The sequence below is a fragment of the Actinia tenebrosa genome, unplaced genomic scaffold (assembly GCF_029948245.1).
Source record: "Actinia tenebrosa isolate PJP-AT-01 unplaced genomic scaffold, QUT_ActTen_1.0 PGA_scaffold17__23_contigs__length_9995812, whole genome shotgun sequence".
Classification (NCBI taxonomy): Eukaryota; Metazoa; Cnidaria; class Anthozoa; order Actiniaria; family Actiniidae; genus Actinia; species Actinia tenebrosa.
The window spans coordinates 4717033-4733975 of NW_028292577.1; the positions used below are offsets into that span (position 1 = coordinate 4717033).

Sequence of the window (16943 nt, forward strand, 5' to 3'; positions counted from 1 at the left end):
AAGCAATATTGAAGCAATATTAGAGTAATATAGATTTAAAAAAGGTTAATCTTAAGTTAATCTTTTTTGTTAGTTAGGGTACCCCTACAGAGTAGCGCTATGTTGTTCTATTTTGAGATATTTCGTAAACACAGGAAACCCAATTCATACATTTAAGATTTCGTCAATCTTGTCTTTAAATGAGTTGAACAAAATGAATATAAACTGTAAACATACGAATGGATGTTAAAATGTATATTATTTGGATGCTGTCTTTTTTGACGTGGATAGTATTAATAATAGGTAATTATTAATTTTTCCTTGTGTACAAAATTAATGTTGGGCTTCCTGTGTAGCTATTAGTTCAAAATGGCGGCGCGTTTTGTTCAAGTTTTATTGAGAAAAAACACAGTTATAAACTTCTATTTTTCTCGTCAGCTAACCAACAAAACAAGAGTTTTTCAACTTAAAGCTACTCTGCCTTACTTATCTGTTTTTAAAAGAAGAGAATTTAGCTCAAATAGTCCCGAAAATGAGCAAAATTCAGGACGGAACGAAAAAGAAAACCTCGAAAATGAGGACAAAGGACAGATAAAAGGAACTGTAGGAACGGTTATTACTCAAGGCCCTTTTGGTTGGCTCTCAAAAAAGCTTCATATGGTTCTATTAAAAGCATTTTTTGATCCGGGATTCAACGAAGAAGAGTTCCTTCGTGGCGCAAAACAAGCTCTTATAGTCACATCAGAAATCCTCGCAGAGCGACGCTTCCAAGACATGTCCAAAATTTGCCCCCCAAAATTTGTGGATTTGATCCAAGAAGCACTAAAATCCAAAGATCCTGGACCAGCTATTCGAGCTGTTGATATAATTATGGCTAAGATTAAGAAAATCCAGCTTGGTTTTACGGAAGAGCAGAAGAAACAAGTGGAAATAGATGTGACGTTTGTATGTCATCCTAAAGATCAAGACTAGGCCACACAGGTCGTTGGCAATGTGAAGATTGTTCACATTCGACATCCAAGAATAGTACAGTATCGATTTAGGAAGTTTTGTGTTCCTAATGATGATGATTGGCTCGTAGTTGGAATTGATTTATGACTTGAGTCTTAAAAAAAATCACGTATTTGTGTTTTTCATTACGTCATGGTGCAATGTTTTCCCAACACAGACCACGTGTCATTTCCTAGAGTATCATTTTTTCGTTTAGCGGTTGCACATGAGAAGACAGACGAATATGATACCAGTGATTATAAAACAAAGAATCTGACTCTAGTGAATAACATGTGGTTTGTAATGGGAAAACATTGCACCACACTGAATTATGTCTATTTTATGCCCGGGGGGGGGGGGGGGGGTGGTACTCCCATATATAGACTATACGGGGATGATCTGCTAAACAGGGTATGGTTTTTCAAGCTTCTTGTTATAAACAGGGTATGTAATTTCGCTCAAGCTCCAATTTCTTTCCTAAGTTTTCCTAAGCAGACTGAAACTGATTACTATGGTCTTCAAAAAGCGATACACCAGATGACATGATAATTGAAACAGGAACTCAGTACAATTAATTTTACCTTTTTTCATAAACAGGGTCCACAAATTTGATTTTTTTTTGTCATAAACAGGATACCCCTTTCAGAATCCCAGCAGAACACCCCTACCCAAATCCTAGCAGAGTACCCCCTCTCCCCCCCCCCCCCCCCCCCCCACCCGGATTATAGTTTCCCCTAAGCAATTTTTCTTCTAGATGTACAGATGACGGGGGCAGATCTAGGGTATGAATACAGGGCTCATCGGTTTGTCTCTATCATGAATGGTGCAGACCCTCGTTAAATAATTCCTAGATCTGCCCCTGCTGGACGCCTCTAATTAAGCAGTGAAATTTGTGCCCATTATTATAATTAATGTTCTTTTTAAATTGTGTAGCCAACACAACTAGAATCCTAGATGTTTGAGTTCTTGGCTTCTGCCAATCAAAGTTTTTTGTTTTGATTGGCAGTAGCCAAAACCCAGACTTATATGGCCACATTGCATGATAAATGATGAAAAAATTTGGTCTGACATCAATGTAACCAAGTATTTTCATTACCCCCCAGGCATTTTACTTATGCAGAGAAATTCATGGAGAAGGGGGGGGGGGAAGGACCAAACTAGGCTTAGGAGAGTATTAGTACTTCACATACCATATAATAGAATCTACAGCACGATTGGCCATTCTGATGTTAAGAAAAAAACAGGGTTGAGTTGACATTGTAGTGAATTGTGGGACGGATTTAGGGGACGACATAGACGCCACCTTGGAAATATGTTCTCTAACGCACCCACAATGTACTGCAATACCAACTTGACCCAGTTTTTTCTTCAACCTTGATATGGCTAAATAAAATTCTAGCACGATACTGAGGATTTTTGAAATAAAGGGTTCAAAATTGCATCCACAGGCTGCATTAGGACTAGATGATAAGATTTTGAAAATTTCAGAAAAATCGTACCTGAGGATGAGGTGAAAAAAGCCAAAAACTAAAAATATCACTTTTTGATTTTTCGGCCGCTAAGGCTAAACAACTTAAAATAAAATACACTGTTAGAATCTAGGATAATATTGAGGAACGACATATGAAAAATCTAGTTAAATTCACGCAAAAAAGATTTGCGAAGCGAGCGAGAATAAAATCCAAAATTAGCTCTGAATTAGTTTGGATCCGTACGATGTTTAGGGATTTTAATGCCGTAAAATCCTAAATTCTTTTGATTAAAGAAAGCTAATTCGAGTTCAATCGTTAAGCAAAATTTTTTAGAGCTAGGTTTAGCCCCCCTTGAAAGCATCGGATATATGTATTAAGGCGAGGGATGCGAAAAGAAAAGAAAAGGATGACCTCAAACTAGATTTCTGCTAAGGAGGCTCGATGGGATTTTCTCGGCGCTCTACAATGCAACTTCAAATGTGCGGACGTACACGATTTTTCGAGGAAGCTTTAAGGGAAAGATGAAATTTTTGGATGCTTATGTTTTTTACTGAAATCGGAATTAATACCAAATTGTTATTAAGTGTTGTTGTGCTTGCTTAATCGCACATTTTGTCCATTTTCTTAACATTCAAAAATCGCGTGTGCTGTGAGCCCGTCCATGCAAATTAACCAAACCAAAATTTAAAGATCAATTTAAGGTAGGGAAGCCGGTCTACTTTTCTGATATGGCCGGTAAAGAGCGTGTGTGCAAGGCTTCGATTGAAAAATAGCTGGTATATCAAAGTTGGGAAAATCTTCGGAAAGCAATTAAGCAGCAATTGCCATTGCAGGGCTTACACAGCTCACACGAATGGAATGAAAGATGACAATAGCAATGAATAATCAAATAAACAAGGAGTAAGCAGAATTACAGTCGTGAACTATCTTCATCATGTTTATAGGCTCAAAACGTTTCAACATGATGTTAGTACCTATATACTTCAGTAAATGTAAGGAAAGTTCATCGAGTAGTTTTGAATTCACGTACATCGTTTTCATAACCTGACATTACACGCACGCACTAAAACCGTGAACATTAAACAGTACTAATTAGTACTATTTGAAGCAGAATCCTTTGTTTTCTATTGGTTAATTATCACTATTTAGTGCTAGAAATTAGTATTTGTTTCACGGATTTAGTGTGTGCACTCTAGTCTTAAGTACGGCTCATAGCAAACTTTAGTTACCCAATATTTTGGAATGTCATATGGTACAATTCTATCCAACTTTTTCCCATTACTCCAAAATGATTTACCAGCAGCTATAGATAAAATTGTGAAATAAAAACAGCCAAATAAACTACTTTTCTGTTATTACTGAAATCATTTACGGTTTTTTTTTTTTTTTTTTTTTTCCTTCAAAATTTACTATGCTTCAAAACTTCAGCGTCAAAGATTTATCGAAAATGCTCTATCAGATTTTCTTCAAATTTTCTGAACCTGAGCAAAGTACTCATCCTCCAAGATCTCAAGCGCGATTTTTAACACCAACACTTGAACAGCAATTTTAAATATTAATTCCGATTTCAATAAAAACATGCTCATTCGAAATTTTCATCTTTCCCTTAAAACCTCTAAAGAAAATTTTCCCAATAAATAGCGCAGCGCAGCCGTGACGTCATAAAAACGAAGACAAAGGCGAAATTCGGACAAACAAACTTACAAGTTTACTTTCAGCAGATAATTTTCACAGCCGATCGCAGTTGATCTTAGTTTACATGGGTTATTATTGTAATTTTAAGTAAAAATAATAAAATCGGTTCGTATAATCCTCGTAGCGGTTAAACAGAATGCAATGTTTGTCCGAATCTTTAAGCTATTTTTAGAATCAGCGCGCTGCGCTATTGTCCGCGTACGTATTTGCGTTATATGGTAAGTTATATAGTAGCGCGTCGAGAGAACCCCATCGAGCCGCCTTAGACTAAAGTAAAAAAAAAATCCCATAAAAGAGCTCGTGGATTATAAAATACCAGGCTGGAATAAAGCCAATAAAGCTATGGCTCAGCAACTTTTACATCATAGTAATTATATTTAGTAAATCTAGCTCTCTTTATTCCTCTTTCCCCATTTAATGTTCGACTAACTGATGTATATATGTTTTTACCACTATTGCGAATTTTCTCGCTTCCTGATTGCGTGGTCTAGAGATGGGGGAAATAGAAGGACGTATCAATAAAGTACGTCAGCAAATCACACGTGCGCATGAAGCCCAGTTTTCTTCCAAATTTTACCCCGGTTTTTGTTGAAGTTTTTTTTGTTTTTTGTTTGTTTTGTTTTTTGTTTTTGTTTTTTTGTGGTCAAAAGAAATTTCCTCCAGTTTTCCTTGGTCCTCTTATTTACCACTTTTTTTCGTCATTCGTCATTTCGTCAAATACGTTGTGGACTCAACAGTTTTGACGGCTAGATGCCCATATGACAAAAATCGGGGTAAATTGGTTAAATGCTATAATATTTAATACTTATTTTTTATACATCCATATTTAAAGTAGTTTAGTTTTAGTGAGCCACACGTTCATTAGCCCTGGGCTATTAATTAAGTGCTCCCATTATGAAAAAGTCATTATTATTAAACAGCGTTAGGTTCAAGATTTTTCGTGTTCAAAGGTTGCTTTTTCCCCCATATTGTCGCTTTTGGAAACGTATTGCATCTATCAATCATAAGTATTATTCATTTTCGTCTTGGGTATGGCAAAACAGAAGAGAGCAATGACTCAATTTCGGTTCGCTCCGACAAGCTGAGGCAACAAAGAAGTCTTCATTGCATTCGGAGTGCTCACACTTAATCCGTGAAACAAATACTAATTTTTAGCACCAAATAGTGAATTAAACAATAAAATACAAAGGATTCTGTATGAAATAGTACTAATTAGTACTATTTAATGTTCACGGTTTTAGGTGCGTGCACTCTACTTTCAACAATTTCCATAATCACTTCAACACTATGTTTACTTGTTTGGTTTTTGTCTTCCCTCGAGAATTTCACTTAGGTATGCAGTAAAAATTTTCTCTGGCTTTTCTTCTTTTGTACCGTATCATCGTCTTAACCCTCTTTACTATCATTGCATTGATCACAGTGTTAGAAGCTAGAAAACGGTTAAAAGCGAGATCCTACGTACGTATATATTGCTCAATCTTTGATTTTTAGTTTTTCGTGAGAAAATAAAACATTGACGACAGAATCAATTGTCCTTCTGGCCCTTGAAATCATCCTTCTACTTTCATAGTAAATAAAACATCATCAAATGATGATAAAAAGCCACACACACAGAAAAGCCTTTTTTCAATAAGGAGAATCTTACAGCCTTCAAGTAATAATAAAAAAGCATGAAAAAATTAATTCAAAAAATCTATTGCTCTCTCTCTCTCTCTCTCTCTCTCTCTCTCTCTCTCTCTCTCTCTCTCTCTCTCTCTCTCTCTCTCTCTCTCTAGATTGTCGCCTGAGTATTTGCTACGCCACTTACGCTCAAGCCGGCGGATTTTCTTTGCGAAAATTCAAGGCAAAACGGTTTAATGATGAAATTTATATTATTGTCAAGAACTACATACAATTATTTTACGGTACAGCTTATCATTTATACGATTTGTTTCGCTTTGAAGTTCGATGTGGTAGCAAATACGCATTTTGCATCGAGCACATCGACCTTTTTTGCCAAAAATTAAAAACGTTTATGGGTTTCAAAGGTCTCTAAGGCCCGGTAATCTTCTTCTTGGCGGCAAACCACTTCTACTAAGATCTGTTTTATTTTTTAGCCTTCTAAATACATAATTTTTAGAAAAGAGTCAAGACCTAGGGTTAGAATTTAACAAGACACATTGTGAGTATAAAGTTCCAAATTTTCATTTTTAAAATTACGCATGGGAAGTATATTTTGTCTAAAACTCTTCATTCTCTTCTTCTGGCGAGTTTATTTTATCGGAGCAGTAAAGTAAACATATAATAAAGTAGCTGACAAAGTTTTAAAGCAATTTGTCTCATTTTACAGCTTTCTCGAAGAAAACTTCTAATTAGTAGCAAATACGAACTGGGCCGAGCAAACACGTACTAGTGAGGTAGCAAATACGCATCTTTAACCCTAACTCTAAGGTAGCAAATAAGCATTTTATCTCCAAGTGGGTAAAATGAGGTTTTTTAAAAGTTACTAATACAGTTTTTTTGTGGGAATTAGTACGATGTGGCATTGTTTTTTTGTTCTTTTCTTTTCTTTTTTTTTTTTGTTTGTTTTGTTTTGTTTTTTTTGTTTGTTTTTTTTGTTTGTTTTGTTTTATCAGTAAAAGAATTGATCCACGAAATACTACCTTTTAGAAGCATAAAAGTGGTCTTAAGGTTAACATAGGCTTTAAAGCTATAAGCTTGTGTATCCTCTTCGATACACACTCCCACGAATGTTTTATACACACAACTCACAACATCCGTATATTCAATAAGTTGCGCATTGACAACACTGCTGGAACATTGGATTTACAAAGGACAATTAAATTTGAAAGCTAGCTATAAATTTGATTTATAAATAGTAATTTTGTGCGGTCAACATGCAGAGTGTTCATATTTCTGAGTGTCCTTTGACTTTGTGCATGACTATTGTAACACATTCATCAAGTATTTTTTGATGTTAAGTAGCTTTGCACATGTCGACAATATTAAGACGTTCGATGTTTAGTAGCTTTGCACACGATAACAGAAAGCGATAATAAAAGAAACATTTTTACAACTACACACGCATATAACTGCGCCGAATTACAAGCAATTTCGCTTCTAGACATAACTTTTCACACTACTTGCAAAAGATTGGATGGATTTTTTATCTAGATATGTTTTCTAGACTCAACACCTATAGTTTAAAACAGTTTTCTGTTTTTCTTTGTTAAATCGATTCGAGTAATTCGAATTTATTAGAGGAGGCAGATTTTCGGCAATAACGCGCGGAAAACTGAAAAATCTCTCCTTTTCGAAGCCTTATGTCTCGATAACCAATACGGCGACCCCCTTCTCTTTTTTCATTATTTGAATACCCTAACAATGAACTTCAAATGGCAGAATTTAAAAAAAATTCATTGAAGAATTTTAAAGATCCGGTACTACCTTAAAACCTCTAAAGAAAATTTTCCCAATAAATTGTTTACGTCCGCGTATTTGCGTTATATGGTAAGTATATGGTAGCGCGTCGAGAAAACCCCATCGAGCCGCCTTAGACTACAGTAAAAAAAATCCCATAAAAGAGCTCGTGGATTAAAAACTACCAGGCTGGAATGAAGCCAATAAAGCTATGGCTCAGCAACTCTACATCATCGTAATTATATTTAGTAAATCTCGCTCTCTTTTTTCCCCTTTCCCCATTTAATGTTCGGCTAATTATGTGTATATGTTTTTACCACTACTGTGAATTTTCTCGCTTTCTGATTGGTCCAGAAACGGGGGAAATAGAAGGACGGATCAATGAATTACGTCAGCAAATCACGCGCGTGCTTGAAACCCAATTTTCTTCCAAATTTTATCCTTGTTTTTGTTGTAAATCTTTTTTTTTTTTTTTTTTTTCTGTGGTCAAAAAAACAATTTCCTCCAGTTGTCCTTGGTATGTCTTCTTATTTACAATTGTTTTCGACATCTTTTGTCACTATTTCGTCACTGATATATGTTGTGGACTCAACAGTTTTGACGGCTAGATGACGAAAATCGAGGTAAATAAGAGAACATACCACTGGAGAAAATTGGTTAAATGCTATAAGTTATAGGTTTTAATATCTAAATATCTCTTTTATTTTAATTGGTAATTTTTAATACTTATTCTTTTAATTTATATATCCATATTTAAAGTAGTTTTACTTTTAGTGGGTCACAAGTTCATTAGCTCTGGGCTGTTAATTAAGTGCTCCCATCAAGAAAGTCATTATTATTAAACGGCGTTCAGTTCAAGATTTTTCGTGTTCAAAGGTTGTTTTTTTTTTCCCATTTTGTCTCTGTTGGATATGTATTGCATCTATCAATCATAACTATTATTTATTTTCGTCTTGGGCATGGCATAACAGAAGAAAGCAATGACTCAATTTCGGTTCGCTCCGACAGGCTGAGGCAACAAAGAAGTATTCATTGCATTACTTTCAACAATTTCCATAATCACTTCAATACTATTCTATATTTATACTTGTTTGGTTTTTGTCTTTCCTCGTGAATTTCACTTGGGTATGCAGCCAAAAATGTTGTGACGTTGTCTTCTCTCGCTTTTCTTCTTTTGTACTATCATCGTCTTAACCCTCTTTACTATGGTCTACTATGGCTCAACCTCTGATATTCTTTTTAGTGTTTCGTGAGAAAATAAAACATTGACGACAGACTCAATTGTCTCTTAGCTATAGCCCTTGAAATCATCCCTCAACAACGTTTTTTACAAACAAAATTTTTAAATAACTATAAATACAGGCCCTAGCTAATAGCTATGAAGTTAAGAATGCGCTAGGACCATTTAATAATATATATATGTATATAAATATAACATTGTCACGTTTAAAGATGACGGGATTCTAGGAGCAGAAATCGAAAAAAAACAAAACAAAAACAAAACAAAACCAAAAGCACAGAGAAACAAGCGATAAGAGAAAAAAATAATAAGAAATTACATAATCACTAGAAAAATTACAACATATTTTGGAGGAGAAAAATTTTATCAAAAAATATCAACAGAGAGCTATTTGTTCTATTAATGTGAGAAGTTATTTGTTCTATTAATGCGAGAAAGAAATTAAATATACATTTAAAATGAGAAGTTTATACTACTTAATATTTGCTTATGAATATTATATTGTCGATTATAATTTTTTCTTAAACGTATACAAACTTGTATATATTGTAGTTGAAGCCTTTAATTTCAAGGAGCTCAATAAAAAAAGTCTGTAGTCTCCTGTCTGTAGTCTAATTTCATAGGGAACAAAACATCTTTCAAAAAAAAGCCTTTTGTAATCAAAAGAATATTACAGCCTTGAAGTAATACTAAAAAAGCATGAATTAAATAATTCGAAAAATTCATTGCTCTCTCTCTCTCTACTGTGACGTGGTGTGGGGGAAATTTAAACAAAGGTCTCGCCACTAAATTACAAAAAATGAAGAACCGTGCTGCATTGGAAAAAATTGTCCATACATGTGGAATATTTGCTCTTTTCGGTCTTTTTCCTCTCTTTCCAAAGCAAAAGGTTGTTCTTAAAAGTTAAGTTATATAGCACAAGTAAACTGCGTGACACAACATCCTAAATGACCCGTAAATCTTCTCTTTTTTTGCTAACTAGTAAGCATGTTTTCGAGGCTACGAAACCTAAGAAACCATAAGTGGCGAATGTATAGGCCAACAGATAGTATGAGCTTATAAAATCAGCAAGAATACGGTTCTAAATTTTGACAGATTCCTATGAGTTATATACCAAAATGTTCAGGAAAGCCCGGGGTTTTCAAATCCACTTCTGTTTTTTTTGACAGGTTCTGTTTTATTTCAAGGAGAGACGATTCTCTAGCTTGACCCCGGTTATGTCATGCATTTTCTCTTGTAAAATACGTCCAACAGCGTACATTCAACTCAAAAAGTACGGTGTTTTTTTTCAATAGAATTCAATCCAAACCATATAATACAGTCCGTGAATAGTTGAATTAACTGAATCCAGTTCTATAATTTTTGCCTAGATAGTCATTATTTTGAGAAAAGATCCAAAAACCGTGTTTTTGAGACATAATTTGTATGGGCTCACATGATGCCGAATAATAACTTTTCAAGGTTATTATATTAGATCCAAGGATGTATTGAATTTCTTAACTTGGGATGATTTGGCATCTCGAAGAGATAAACACTTGAATGTGTTTATTAATGCATGATCCAGATCCAGTTAACCATGCTGTATACGTACCTACATACATTAGCGATCTTTTCTCAAAATGTTCGGAAAATAACCCGTTATAAATCTCGACTACTATAGAGGGTCATTTTCATATAGAGGTGCGATGAAATGGAACTCACTACTTCATAACTTAAAGTCGTCAACATCAAAAAAGATTTTTAAAAATGAGTTATTATCGGGCAGGCAAATTGTCAATTAATTTTAACTATTTTGCTCCCATTAGAAAAGTCATTATTATCAAACAGCGGTTCAGTTCAAGATTTTTCGTGTTCAAAGGTTGTGTTTCCCCCATATTATCGCTGTTGGATACGTATTGCATCTATCAATCATAACTATTATTTATTTTCGTCTTGGGCATGGCATAACAGAAGAAAGCAATGACTCAATTTCGGTTCGCTCCGACAGGCTGAGGCAACAAAGAAGTATTCATTGCATTACTTTCAACAATTTCCATAATCACTTCAATACTATTCTATATTTATACTTGTTTGGTTTTTGTCTTTCCTCGTGAATTTCACTTGGGTATGCAGTCAAAAATGTTGTGACGTTGTCTTCTCTCGCTTTTCTTCTTTTGTACTATCATCGTCTTAACCCTCTTTACTATGGTCTACTATGGCTCAATCTCTGATATTCTTTTTAGTGTTTCGTGAGAAAATAAAACATTGACGACAGACTCAATTGTCTCTTAGCTCTAGCCCTTGAAATCATCCCTCAACAACGTTTTTTACAAACAAAATTTTTAAATAGCTATAAATACAGGCCCTAGCTAATAGATATGAAGTTAAGAATGCGCTAGGACCATTTAATAATATATATATGTATATAAATATAACATTGTCACGTTTAAAGATGACGGAATTCTAGGAGTAGAAATCGAAAAAGCAAAACAAAAACAAAACAAAACAAAAAGCACGAGAAACAAGCGACAAGATAAATAAATAATAATAAGAAATTACATAATCACTAGAAAAATTACAACATATTTTGGAGGAGAAAAATTTTATCAAAAAATATCAACAGAGAGCTATTTGTTCTATGAATGTGAGAAAGAATTTTTACCTTAATAATTGCCAGTGATTATGAAAGGTCGATTATAATTTTTTCTTAAACGTATACAAACTTGTATATATTGTAGCTGAAGCCTTTAATTTCAAGGAGCTCAATAAAAAAAGTCTGTAGTCTCCTGTCTGTAGTCTAATTTCATAGGGAACAAAACATCTTTCAAAAAAAGCCTTTTGTAATTAAAAGAATATTACAGCCTTGAAGTAATACTAAAAAAGCATGAATTAAATAATTCGAAAAATTCAGTGCTCTCTCTCTCTCTCTCTCTCTCTCTGAGAACTACATACAACTATTTCACGGTACAACTTATGATTTATACGATTTGTTTCGCTTTGAAGTTCGATGTGGTAGCAAATACGCATTTCGCCTTGAGCACATCGACCTTTTTTCGCCAAAAAAAAAAAAAAAAAAACCTTTACGGGTTTCAGTAGGTCTCCAAGGTAATTAAACCACTTCTACTAAGATCTGTTTTGTTTTTTAGCCTTCCAAATACATAATTTTTAGAAAAGAGTCAAGACCTAGGGTTAGAATTCAAAAACAACACTGAACACTGTGACTAAGTTTGAAATTTTTAAAAATTACCCAGAAGTGTGTTTTGCCTAAAACTCTTCTCAGTTCCCTCTCTAGTCTGGCGAGTTTATTTTATCAGAGCAGTAAGGTAAACATATAATAAAGTAGTTGACAAAAGTTTTAAAGCAATTTGTTTCATTTTACAGTTTTTTTACGAAGAAAACTTCTAAATAGCAGCAAAAACGCACTGGGTATAGCAAATACGTATAGTACTAGTGAGGTAGCAAATACGCATCTTTAACCCTAACTACTATAAGGTAGCAAATAAGCATTTTACCTCCAAGTGCGTAAAATGAGGTTTTTTAAAGTTAGTAATACAGTTTTTTTGTGGGAATTACTACGATGTAGAATTGTTTTGTTTTTAGTTTTTTTGGGGGGGTAAAAGAATTGATCCAGGAAATGAATTTAGGATTTGCTACCTTTTAGCAGAGTTAATAGAGGTAGAAGCATCTTGAAAGTGCTCTTAAGGTTAATATAGCGCGTTGTTTCGAAGAATATACAAATAAAATAAATACATTAATAAATATTTTCATTTATACACGGTAGGCTTTAAAGCTATAATCTTTTGTATCCTCTTCCATACACGCTTCCACAACTCACAACTCACAACAACTGTAGATATAAGTTGGGCATGGACAACACTGCTTGAACGTTGGATTTACAAAAGAGAATTAAATTTGAAATCTAATCTATCTATAAATTGAATTTATAAATAGTAATTCTTTTTGCGGTCAACATTATGATGTTTAGTAACTTTGCACACGATAACAGAAAGCGTATTTTGTATTTTGTGTGTAATTAATGGGTAACATTTCCGTAATCATTTCATAGCGAGTTCTTTTCATCTAAAGATTTCTAACTTAAAGGCGTGATCAGTTACATGTAACGTTTGATTTGAAATTCATATTATTAACTTCCTGCTTCAATTCTATTGTGTTTAACCTATTTTTACATTTTGTTTTGCAGGCATTGAGTTTAATAAAAGCGCTTTCTTTGTAAAGTCGTTCAGATCGTCGTCAACATTGGTGTTTCAAGATTTTTCGTGTTCAAGGCTTTTTTTTTTTTCTCCCTCGTGTCGCTGTTGAATGCGTATCGTATCTATCAATCATAACGATTATTTTCCTCTTTGGAATGGCATAAAAGAAGAGAGAAATGATAGGAGAAGCACTTTGATCTGAGACAGCAAAGAAGAAGGAATACAAGACTCTTAACCACAGGAAACCCAACTAAGGTAGGCTGCTTTATGTAGAGGAGCTTACTCTACTCCACTCTACTCTACTCTTCTCTACTCTACTCTACTCTACTCTACTCTACTCTACTCTACTCTACTCTTCTCTACTCTACTCTACTCTACTCTACTCTACTCTACTCTACTCTACTCTACTCTACTCTACTCTACTCTACTCTACTCTACTCTACTCTACTCTACTCTACTCTACTCTACTCTACTCTACTCTACTCTACTCTACTCTAATCTACTCTACTCTACTCTACTCTACTCTACTCTACTCTACTCTACTCTACTCTACTCTACTCTACTCTACTCTACTCTACTCTGTTTATAAGAAATAAGAAATACCGAAATATATTCACATTATCAAGCTGACCTTCCAATCTCTTGTCTTTTCTAGAAATACTGAATCATGAAGACTCTGATGCTCTTGGCAGCCCTTTGCCTTGTTCTCTGTGTTGTACTGCCTCAAACCGACGGGGCCTGCTACGTGATACGCGTTGTGAGATGCTACTTGGTCTACTCCAATGGACGGTGGTATCGCCTCTGTAGAGTGCAGTACCGATATAGGTGCTATGGCAAGAGAGACCAGATCGAGGATGACCAGGTTAATTATGTTTTCTTTTCTTTTGTCAATCTATCGGGTCCCTATCTTTCTTTTGGTCGGCTTCTAAGAGCGTTTACGATGTAGTTTAGTTACAACGACAACGTCGCGTGACAGGCTTAAATTTTGAGTGCGTTACACAAATGAAGCTCTTAGTTTTTTCGCGGGGCAAGTTTCAACTAAACGAATAGAAAGTAGTCCTATTAATGTTTTGCAAAATTTATTTGCTATGAAAGTTTTGCAAGACAGGATGTCACAAGGAGTGAAACGCATGGTTTACACACTTTGAATATTCTGATTCGTCATTAAAATCTCTTTGTCTTTCAGGGAAGAGCTGAAAGCAAAAGAAAAAGACCAGCAGAAAAGGCTATCATTGAAAAGTTCCCGCACAAGTGCTCTACCTATGACAAGAACGGTGACGGAAAAATCACCTTCGATGAGTTCCGAAAAACCCTTAAAGATGTGCACGACACCAAGACGCTTCGAAAACTCTTCAAAGCTACTGACAAAAATGGTGAGTTCAAACGCGTTCCTACAACAAAAATGTAATCACAAATGTAAATTTTCTCGCTCTCCGATTGGTAGAGAGCCGTGGTAAATAAGAGGGCATAATAACAAATTACGTCAAATTTCGAAAACTCTTTCACGCCGCTGGCAAGAATGAGTTAAAATGTTCCTACAACAGGAAAAAACAAAGTTAAAAAAAGAAAAAAAAAAGAAAAAAAAAAAAAAGAAATTCCACTCTAGATTATTTTAATTTCGAAATTCATTGACTTTCGTTGAAAAATTTCGTCGATGAAAAAATGAATAACCCTTTGTCGTACAAAATCAAAAACACAAAAATGTCGAGTCTAGATTTGTTAGTTTTAAAACTCCTTGTTTTCCGATGTTCACATAGCATAAGTTTGTATCATGCTACCAATACGATGATATTATCATGTTCTTTATTGTATATTTAACAAATTGACATCAGATTTTTATGTACTGTCCTCTTATTGACGATAAATTGCGTCATCGCATTGTCAAGGTAACGTGGATCCACGAGGCGTAGCCAACTAACGGAAAGAGCGCGCGCTTGGCGTCAGCTTTATCTGTCTGTCCTCTTATTGATGATAAAAAAATAACCAATCAGCGCGCGAGAAATTTGTAAGTTATTGTAAAATCATAAATTAAATATAGATTGATTATTCTAACTTGTTATATATTAGCTTAGTTTTGTACCATCTTTAATATAGATCTTCATTGCAATTAATAATAATAATAATAATAATAATAATAATAATAATAAAAGCACTGAAATCTTATATAAAAAAATATTGAAAGAAATAATGCTTGTTATAATGATAATAACTATATCTAAAACATATATGTAGATTTTATATACAATAATAATAAAGTAAAACAATAATCAGGGATTAATAGTGGATTCCACAGAGTGGCTCTTCTTCCACTGGATTCCAATTGGAATTTAGAAGTTGATTTTTATGGAGGGAGGAAAGCCGGAGAACCCGGAAAACCCTCGAAGCACAGGAGAGAACCAACAAACAACTCTACTCACATACGACATCGAGCTCGTCGGGACTCAAACCCAGGTCGCATTGGTGAGAGGTGGCGCTCTCACCGCTATTGTATATAATTTGTACTTAATAGACTTTTTCACTTATTATAAATCTTATTGTATGTCACCTATTCGTTTAGCTCTTTAGTTGTTTTATGGTGGTATTGTACCTTCATTCTGTCTTTCTTTCACAATAGTATGTATTTGTAGCTATGTCTCTTAATGTTACGATGTTACGATAAACTGTTGTTGTAACTCACGTTTTGGTTGTGTTATTTGCTTTTTCCAGGAGACGGCGTCATCACTTGTAAAGATGAGTTCTTGCAGGCAAAATTCGACTTCTCCAAGAAGCCAGTTTATTAATAAAACCGCTGACCAGAGCCTTAAAATAAGAATGACGTCCATTATCTAAGCAGTAATAATAATTGTAAAACCGGCCAAGGAAATTAAAATAAAACACTCTAATTAAAAGAAAATATAGTTGAATGTGATATTTTAATTAGAATATAATAATAATAAACAATCAGCCGGGATTTTAAAGTTAACGGAAAATGTTTGGCAAAAACAGTGGGCCGAAGAGAATTCTGGTAGTATCAAAGAAGGAATAATTTACCGACTCTTTCCAATGTCATCAGTTGCCTAGTAACGCTCACGCATGCTCAACAGAAACGTGTAACGGTCGAGAACAGAGTCGACGCGAGTGAAAAACGTCTGCGCATGCTCTGAATCCGTATGCAAATTAATCAAAACATAAGTAAATTTGACTTTGAAACATGCCTGATAAATTGGACTTAACAAAACTTAAGACTAATTCTTTCATAACGGAGCTTCGGCCCGCGCGAGAGGAGCACCATACTTAAGAAAAAATGGTAAACCATCGAGTTGATTTTTCATGGCTTGGCTGACGTCACTTCCGTCCGTCCGTGCGTCCGTCCGTGTACACAACACAGGAATCTCGCTTGATGTCAAAGCAAAACTACTCACAAATGCAGCTCTCAAATGCACAGAAAAAATCGCTCTAGGACAAGTTATAGACCAAAAACAATTTTAAAAAAACTTCCGTGTAGTCGAAGATGGATCAAGAAGTGTTCTTCAAGAATCCAGGTGTGTGTTTTTTAGCAAACAATCGTATGTTATTATTATTTTTGACAAGCATTTTTCTCGACGAATCGACAAATCAAAGACTTTCTCTCAAAACTTTTTATATTTCTATAGATAAGCCTAATTTATTTTAATGCTGGAGGAAAAATAACACGGAGAGCATATTACGACAACAAATATTCGTCCTTTATTTAGCTTTGTAAATCTTTAACAATTCGGTTGTTTTTAACCAACTATCGTATGTTTTTCGTTCAAAAAAAAAATGCAGCTTTGCTCGCCTCCTATCGCGGGAACCCATCGGCAAAACAAAGAAGACTTTCATTCAATATAATTTTATATCTTTCTACCGATAATTTATTTATTTTTGAAGGAAATATAAATTTTTACCAAATATTCAACTGTTTATTAAGCTGTTCGAGCAAGTATGATTATAAAAATGAGCTTAAATTTGTGCTGTTGA

The 16943-nt window shown here is 34.5% G+C and overlaps 2 protein-coding genes across 2 annotated transcripts; both read left to right on the forward strand.

Annotated features, from left to right (window-relative positions):
* The first annotated feature begins 348 nt into the window (after positions 1 to 348).
* Positions 349 to 1334, forward strand: LOC116294297 (m-AAA protease-interacting protein 1, mitochondrial). Its single transcript, XM_031701864.2, has one exon. The coding sequence runs from the start codon at positions 349 to 351 to the stop codon at positions 949 to 951; it is 603 nt and encodes a 200-aa protein (XP_031557724.1). The 3' UTR covers positions 952 to 1334.
* Positions 1335 to 13073: 11739 nt separating this feature from the next.
* LOC148910298 (uncharacterized) lies at positions 13074 to 15858 on the forward strand. The gene is made up of 4 exons (XM_089031526.1): positions 13074 to 13220; positions 13621 to 13827; positions 14152 to 14338; positions 15672 to 15858. Exons 2-4 carry the CDS (start codon positions 13633 to 13635, stop codon positions 15743 to 15745), a joined length of 456 nt encoding a protein of 151 aa, XP_088887652.1. The 5' UTR covers positions 13074 to 13220; positions 13621 to 13632; the 3' UTR covers positions 15746 to 15858.
* Positions 15859 to 16943: the final 1085 nt, after the last annotated feature.